This window comes from Sclerotinia sclerotiorum, genomic scaffold, assembly GCF_000146945.2.
Source record: "Sclerotinia sclerotiorum 1980 UF-70 scaffold_6 genomic scaffold, whole genome shotgun sequence".
NCBI lineage: Eukaryota > Fungi > Ascomycota > Leotiomycetes > Helotiales > Sclerotiniaceae > Sclerotinia > Sclerotinia sclerotiorum.
The window spans coordinates 465,958-474,554 of NW_001820830.1; the positions used below are offsets into that span (position 1 = coordinate 465,958).

The 8,597-nt window shown below is 43.2% G+C and overlaps 3 protein-coding genes across 3 annotated transcripts; all 3 read right to left on the minus strand.

Annotated features, from left to right (window-relative positions):
• Window positions 1-496: 496 nt before the first annotated feature.
• Window positions 497-3,800, minus strand: SS1G_04999 (hypothetical protein; the record flags this gene model as incomplete). The annotated part of the gene is made up of 8 exons (XM_001593522.1): window positions 497-649; window positions 896-2,122; window positions 2,186-2,318; window positions 2,367-2,439; window positions 2,490-2,646; window positions 2,716-3,018; window positions 3,134-3,283; window positions 3,705-3,800. 8 exons carry the CDS (start codon window positions 3,798-3,800, stop codon window positions 497-499), a joined length of 2,292 nt encoding a protein of 763 aa, XP_001593572.1.
• An 879-nt stretch (window positions 3,801-4,679) lies between these two features.
• On the minus strand, window positions 4,680-4,829 carry SS1G_05000 (predicted protein; the record flags this gene model as incomplete). Its single annotated transcript, XM_001593523.1, has 1 exon — window positions 4,680-4,829. One exon carries the CDS (start codon window positions 4,827-4,829, stop codon window positions 4,680-4,682), a length of 150 nt encoding a protein of 49 aa, XP_001593573.1.
• Window positions 4,830-5,507: 678 nt separating this feature from the next.
• SS1G_05001 (hypothetical protein) lies at window positions 5,508-8,303 on the minus strand (the record flags this gene model as incomplete). The annotated part of the gene is made up of 2 exons (XM_001593524.1): window positions 5,508-6,892; window positions 7,121-8,303. 2 exons carry the CDS (start codon window positions 8,301-8,303, stop codon window positions 5,508-5,510), a joined length of 2,568 nt encoding a protein of 855 aa, XP_001593574.1.
• Between the last annotated feature and the right edge of the window lie 294 nt (window positions 8,304-8,597).

The window sequence follows — 8,597 nt, forward strand, 5'->3', positions numbered from 1 at the left end:
GGAGCTGGGGAGCGAGATTCGAATCTCGCTCCTTCGCTCCCTCGCTCCCTCACAAGACTATTCATGTGATCCTATAACACGTGATAATAGTTATAATGTTGCAACGTAACAGTCAGCTTCCCACTATTCCCTGTGTAAGGTCATTCCTTTTAACATATAATAATTTAAAATAAATTTTATTTTTCAATTTCATTAATTTTAATATCTATATATATAAGTATAAAATAAAAACAAGTAAATGAACATTTTCAAATTCACCTTATAGATTTACAAGGTTTTTGATGAGGCTGATTAACTGGTAAGAATACTTTAACTTCGCTTAAGGTTACCCCCTATTCAAAATTATCGCGTTTATTTTCATTCTCATTCCCATTCCCATTCTCATGCCATCACATTTCCCACCTCTGAAACCTATCTTTTATTTATGACTTTCCCCCATCCATCCATCCATCCATCCATCCATCAATCATCCACACATTCCTCCCTCCCCAACCCCTCACAACCCCAACCCCTGCACCCCCAAATTAACCCTATACTCCTTCGCCTTAATCATAGCCTGATTCAACAATTCCTTTTCCTGTCTCAATTTATCGCGATCAGCTAGTTGTTGATTAGTTTCTCCTGCGATTTTTCGTAGTGCTTCTTCGTTCTGTGGGGGGTTGGTTTTGGTTAGTTAGTTTTTTTGTTTGTTTGTATTTGAGTTGAGTTGAGTTGAGTTGAGTTGAGTTGCTTTTGTAGAGGGTTTGTTTAAGGGTATTTTGGGTTGGTGATGGTGATGGTGATTTTTTTTGGTAGGGAGAAGTAAGGTTTGCATGTGCAGAGGTGTATATAGCAATGGGAATGGAGATGGGGGATGAGGGATGAGAGAAAGAAAAACAACCCAAATAAAACTCACCCCCTGAAACCTCCTCGTAATCACATCCGGCGCAAAAGTCCTCAACGGACTCTTCCCCCCCAAAAGATGCCTTTCACAAACCTGATGACAAACATTATCCACGAACCTCACCATCCCAATCTCATAATAACTAGCCAATTTATCATGAGTTGTAAAAATCGCCTCAATCTTCGCATGATGTCCAAACCACGTTTGTACCAGCATACGCACAACCCCCCTATCCCTCGTTTTAAGCGCCTCTAATCTCGCAACCATGAAATCGATTCGTCCGCTGCGTAATTCTTGCAGCCGCCGCACGTTCCATTTGCCGAGCGTGACGATTAGGCCGGATTTTTCGTCGTTGAGAAGATGTTCCAGTTCGCGAAGCGCGTCGCTTTGGATTTTTTTTTTGTCTTCTTCGAGGAGGCTTTGAATGTTGAGACGGAGGGATTCTTCGTCGCAGATTGCTCGGAGTAGGAATTCTACTGATTTACCTATTGCTTTGATTAGATGCTCGATGAGTTTTTGCGTTTGTTCTCTCCAATCTGGTGTTATTCCGCACCAGAGACTGCGTAATACGGCTGTGTTAACTTCATCTGCCATTTCCATGCCACGATTATCGTTGATGCAATTGGCGATTTCAGATAAGTACTTGTTTTTAAGTATTGATCTTTCCCATGTTCGTTCTTCCTCTGATTCTAGAGAAAATGCTGGACGATTGAAATTGAATCGTTCTTCATACACCGCAATCATCTTATCCCTAAAATCATTGAGAGCATCACGGACGATTTTTCGAATCTTTACTTCTGCGCAACTGACGGGTAAACGATCATTATGTCCATCGATAGCATCAGCTGCGTGAAGAGAATACTTCGTGGCAAGATTGACGAGACAATTCATCTGACTCTCCGGTGTGGTTCGTGGCAGACCTAATCCTTTAATCCGCGCCTCAGCAGCTTGTAGACGTTTTTCAATTTCGGGAATGAGTTGTGGAATACTTCGTGTGACATTTTCATTATGCATTATCGTCAAAGCATCTTTGAGATTCTTGATGCCGAGTTTTTGGGGACATTTGAGATCTGTCCAGGCTTTTTGACGGAATAATGCTGCTTCCTTCATATCTCGATCATTGCTACTGAGCTTAGCTTTTCTTTCTGCGGGAGAAAGATTCCGCAATGCAAACCAGCCGTATTTGAGACACCTATTGAAATTAAGATCAGACTCTTCGTTCTTGATGGCTCTGTAAACCTGTCATTGTCTCTTTATCAGTATATAGGCACGATAGAAGTGACAGCCATAAAAAATACAAACCCAATCATCCCCATCTACTTCTATCTTATCACACTTAGTAATAACACCAATGACACGATCTTTCCACCCATCAATCTTTGCAATAAGTTCGAAAATATCTTGAGTTTCCACATTTGCAGGATGTGCAACAGCCCTTGAGGATATTAGTCAAACTTTACAACTTCCTTTCTGCTTGACTTACAGAACAATACTTCTGGGATTATTTATGTAACGATCCACCAATGATTTAGCCATTTTATTGGCGGTATGATTTGCTGAAAGTGTTAGAAAGTCGATCAACCATGAATATATCGCAAAGACTTACGTGAAACCAAACCAGGTATATCAATAATTGTAATATTGATTTCACCCGGACCCTTCTTCACAATTTTCAGAGTCGCATCACTGAGTACGTTTTTCCTGTTTTGCGCCGTGATAGCTTTACTCGGTTCAATGGAATCTCCCATGATTGCTACTCTTGCCTATCAAGATATTAGTCTCAACGCTCAACCACAACAATTGCAAAGGCCAACAAAAACAAACCCACCCACCTGCGTAATAATATCACCAAACTCCACCATATGCGCATCCTGCCCTGTCCACCTCGCATTAAACTCCTCAATACGCAGCGCCTGTTTCTCCAACCACCTCTTAAACGAAACCGGCTGAACCAGCGCATCAAACGCACGCACGGGTTTCGCAATACTAATCTCGAGCGCCAAATCCGCTGCTCGTTGCAGGGAAACCTCGGTCGGGAACCGAGTACAGAGACCGTCGTCTACGGGGAAGAGAAGTTGCGTTATGGCTTGGAGAACGGAACTTTTGCCCGAACTTTGATCGCCTATTACGACGAGCTGTTTTTTTTTTGGGTTTGTTAGTTTGATCTTTGGCTGTTTGTGGGGAGTTGGTTGGATGGTTGAATGGATTGGGGTATGGATATTGCAATAATAAATAAGCGAACATATATACCTGCGGAAGATTAACCAGCTCATTAATACCCAATTTTTTCAAATCATCGATGAATTCGAGTTTGAGCATTGTATCTTTATTTTCCAGGTGCTCAGGAACAGAATCCTCATCATCGATATCCATTATGCCGTCTTGGGAAGACATATCTATCTATCTTCTTAACTTTGGATTTGAGTAATCTTGATGAAGTAGGTAAATGAGGTCTTCACGAATGACTAGCTGATTTAAAAACTTGCACCCAAAATCCATATCTCAAATTATGGGATATAGATAAATATATAATCATGATCCCAATCATCAAATCATCCCATTAACCTCATACAAAGACAACCCGGCCTAAGAAAATCCAGCTCATAGCTTCTATCCAATGCAAATATTACATTGAAATCAAGCCCCATCTTTAAGAACACCGAAGCTTCTCGTACAAATAAGCTTACACATTTTTCTCCATCCCTCATGGAATTCCTTGCATTGCAGTTCGGGATCAAAGAGTGGGGTGGTACTTATACTACTGCTACTTTTCTACAATAAATCTCGTTCCTATTCTGATTCATTGATATAACAAACACACCCCAAAAAAACCTGTAATCCACAAAGACTCTTCTTCCTCTTCCTCTTCATCATCGTGGTCAACAACATCAATATCACAATCCCACATCCAAACCATTCCAAACACCGCTCTCCAAAGGCCCCTCGTAACTAAGAAAAAAGACGAGAAAACCACACTCAAGAACCTCATTACAACCCCAAATCAATTTATTCCATTCCAATCCACTCTTTTCTATCATCTATCATATCAAGGAGATAAAAAACCAACCCCCCAACCAAAAAAACCAAAAAAAGAAAAGTCCGTTCAAACCACAAACAACCCTTGAGAAACACCAGCCAGCTAGCTAGCTAGCCATCTAGACTAGACATCGAGCTCGCTTGAGCACAAGCACAAGCAAAGAAAGCACTTTCTTTACTCTATACACGCACATAGAATAATAATCATTAATTCTATAATATTCATTTATAAAACTTCCTCTCAAGAAACTTCTTGCTTCGAAAAAGCTCCTGACTGATTGACTAACCTCCTGACTAACCGACCGAGTGAAAGCTAGGATATAGAGTTAAGACTCCAAAGATAATGATAATGATAATGATAATAGTAGCTACTAGCTGCTAGCTAGCCCTGCTGTATAATGTACTCACTCCGTAAATGTTATTCGAGATCTGAGTTAGGAGGATGAATACACATACATGTACATACACACATACCACTTAATCAATAAATCATATACTCAACCCACCGAAACCCATCCAAACCAAACCAAATCAACTCAATTCAAGATTTTCTCCTATTTCTGATTTGATATCTTTTTCATTCCGCTACGTACTATACAGTACACATCCCTTCCCTTCCCCGCACACTCTCTCCTCTGCCTCCCACTTCCCATCCATCCATCCATCCATCCATCCATCCTTCCACATCCATATGGTCTGACCAAGGGTGGTAAACTTCCAATAATCGAAGAGTTTCCTTTCCCTTCCAGTTACCAGTCAGTTACCAGCTACCAAGCATTTCATGCATATCATTTGTACAAATTCCTTCATCCATCCTTCTTTCATCACTCCACCATTCAATCCCTTTCAACCCTGCAACACCATTTCTTCCCCACTTCTTCCCCTCGTCCCTCAACGCCTTTCCATCCATCTTGAATTCTTCTAGAGTAATCAATCATAAGAGCCGTTATTTCTTTCATCCATTTCTTCTGCAAGAAAGGCCAAGCCAAGCCCAATCCCATCTATATGAATTTCTTGTCACAATGACAGAACAAACAAACATCTATGATCATTTCATTTTCGCCCATCCCAATCAAAAGAAGAAAGACAAATGTAACCTTCCCATCACCCCACTCCCAAAAGAAAACCCCATGCCAATCCTACCCCATACCCTCCCATATCAAATAGTAAAAAAGATGAAAAAATGTCGACATGATATTTTCGCAGTTGCAAGGTATATCTTCTCATGTGCGATGAGCAGGAAAAATCGTCGTACTGTACTCGACAAAGGAAACTCGTTGATTAATACTTTTAATCGCAATAAATCGGGAATGTTCATGATCCCGAAATCAATTCAGAGCGCTAAGTTCAAGTGATTCTGTTTTGTATAATCCAACGAAAGAAAGAGATGAGAAATACCCATCCTGTGTGTAACATGAAAAAAAAAATTACTCATCGCCTTTGCCTGCCATGTGCCCCATGAAAAGCGCCTTCGCTTGAGTTTTTATGATGTGACTGACGCTCAATTTACAGAAGCAAAGGATAGAAAAAAGAAATATTTTGGTGGTTGCTGCACCACCCGTGCTGTAAGGTGGAGTAATTTACTCCTCTAATCGAACAAGTGATGAGTCCCGTCAATGATATGAATATTGTCAGGATCTTGATCAGCTGCATTTGGCTTAACTGTGACCCGACCCTCTACTCCTACACTTCTGGCTTTCGAGCTAAGTGGAAGTGTGTATTTCAGCGTACCTCGGACGATGAGTTCGAACTCATGTTGAAGAACTCGTCCCCAACGTTCCGATCCACGTGGCTCCGTCTGGTTGCCAGGTTTTAGTATTCGCATCTCACCAACAGATACAGATGATATACGTTGAAATGGCGACCCCTCAAATATCAGCGGACTCTCGAAATCGTAAATGTGTCCAATTTCCAAGTTTGGATTGGTATTTGGATCATCGTCCACCGGTGGATCATCAATTGGATCATCACGTTTTTGTTTGGTTCCACGTCTCCATGATATCCTCCCAGAAGGCTGTGTCCACCATTCAGAATCGGTTCCAGCGTATTTGGACTTTGCAAAGATAACCATATCCATGGAGTCGATAGTGACGGCAACCAGATTTGGATTCTGGGCAATAACTTGTAAATCTATAATCACATCTTGCTCGCTGGCTAGTATATTTTTCAAAGCCAATACTTTCACATTCGCTAGTGGTTGAGTTGTCGCAAACAAGAACACAACAGCACCTGCCACAACAAGGAGAATTAACAAGGATAGGAACATGCATCCAGCAAAACGGGCGAAGAATGAGCGGCTTTGTCTTTGATGTTCAATGTGTCTTGATGATGGGGCGTTCCCACGACGTATGCGACTCGAGCGGGCCGAACGGATTGTAGACGGAATAAGTGGTGTTCTTTCATCGTCCGCTGCATCATCAAGATCATATCCCGAACTGATGGGTGAGGTCCTCTTGCCATTTGCGTTTGACATTCTCGCCGAGTTCACCACTCTAGGACTTGTAGGTCTCGAGCCTTGTCGGCTAGGATGTGCTGAAAACTTCGATTTCGCGGCATTAGGAAAAGGTGATTCGTTATCGAAGAGAGATGCATGACCGTTGCCTCCATTTCGGCCCCAGCGACTGAAATGATGATGTGCCGTCCCTCTGCCTAGATTACTCCGTGATGTACCCTTTCCATCGTCTTCCGTTGACATTTCTTGAGGTGCACTGTTGTACGAGGAGTTTGCGAACTTCATACTCTTCTTCATCGCCACACTATGACTACCGTTGTCCATCATTGAGCGCAATCCATTTCTTGCATCTATTTGACTAGCCATGGAAGTAGCACTTGGGGTTCGAGAATGAAATCGACGAGGTCTCTCTTGTTCTGGTGGATTCGATTCGTAAACAAAGGTTTCTTCGGAATCGGAGGAATTCGCTTCGTCAACGGCGCTCGCGACTTTGGCTTCGAAGATATCTGCTTTGGAAGAGGCTGGACGTTGTCTAGTTAGCAAAAGGGAAGCACTATACAAATTTAAACTGGGTCTACGAGAAGATCTCTCTGATACCGTCCGCTCGGGACTCGTCGAGTCCATACTTCCTTTACGTGGCGAGGGTCCTTGTCCGCACGCCTTGTCTGGAGACCGAGCGGAATATGCACTTGAGATTGATCGTGTAGAATGATGATGTAACAGTCTGGATCTTGAAATTGATTGCTCACCCGTTCCAGAAGCTACCGAGGGGGCCTTGCGACTTTTCTTCTTGTCCCTCCTAGGTCGAATGGTCTCGGTACTTTGTTTGGCCCGCAAGCTTCCATTGGCTCCTAATCCTCCCGCGCCGGTAGCAAGAGCGATTTGTGGAATGGAGCTCACCGTCTCCGTCTCCACGGTCATATTTTTGACAGAACCTTCTCCAGATGGTTTCCCTCGCCCGGCTGATGGTCCACTAAATGATTTGGGGGGGCCAGGTCGACTTGTCGTAGGAGTAATGTTCTTCATCTTATTGTCTCCCTTCCCACCACTCTCACTCCCACTCTCATTTGTTGTTATAATCACCGGCTTCTTGAGTACGTCCACCGATGCGCCATCCATTAGGTCTTGTCCTGTTGGTAGAGTCGGGTTCTCATGAGAACCTCCATCGATTGCGCCATCGAGTTCGAATGATGGAGTATTGGGCTGACTGATCTCTTGAACGGTTTCTAACGTTGAACTACCACCACTCACACCTCTCGCAGGTGTTCTCATCCCTGGTGTTAACAGATTCTCTTCTGGTTCACTATCTGCGGCAGATTTTCCTTCCACTCTTGGCTCTGCGGCGGGAGAGGTTCTTTGCACATTGATCGCGGGAAAGTCTGGTTCGGTCCTTCGTGGTGATAACAAGCTATTCTGTCTTGGAGGGGGGGATCTTATTCTCGGGGATACAGGCCAACGTGGACCATCTCTTACTTCACTCGTTACTAGCGGCTTCTGAGGAATTGGTGTTCTAATGGAAGCTTCGGATGCAACGTGATTGAAATGAGGAGTCTTTTGAGCTGATAATACTCGTTGTATCGCAGCCGCAGATGGTGGATACTGGTTACTGGTTGATCGTGAAGGACTAATGTCTTGGCTATTCTTCCTTGATCTGGAGGGGGTACCTGAGCGAGCGGCAGAGGTGGTGTTCCTTAGTTGAGGTCGGACTGGTGAGGATTCCCGTGATCCTATTGGACTATTTGTTGCAGAAGATGTTCGATTTGTTTGTAATCTCCTAACGGTCGGTCTAGATGATGTATCGTAAGTCCTTCTAGATGCTGTTGTTGAAGATTTTGGATCTGAGGTTGGTGATGGAATGTTTGTATCTAATGGTGATGGTGAGGGAGTCTCTCGCATCTCTGCGGATTTCTGTATGTATGGTTTGTCGTCCATTGTCACTTACTTCTTGGATATTGTGGAAGCAGTACAAGTTACAGGTACAACGTAACGAAAAGTTAAAAGTGGTAACTTTTAGGTAGGGTAGGTACGACAAGTGAGGAAGTAGTGCGTTGCTCTAGAGGGTTTAGAGGCTTTTAGAGGGTGCTAGTAGCGAATGGGGATGTACCCGACCGAAGCCAACCTTTTTATTCTGCCAGCAAAACTTTAATGCACAAGTTGAGTTGGTGGTAGACTTGTAGTAATGACTAGGTAGGTAGGGTAGTAGTGTGTGTACTAGGTAATTAATCC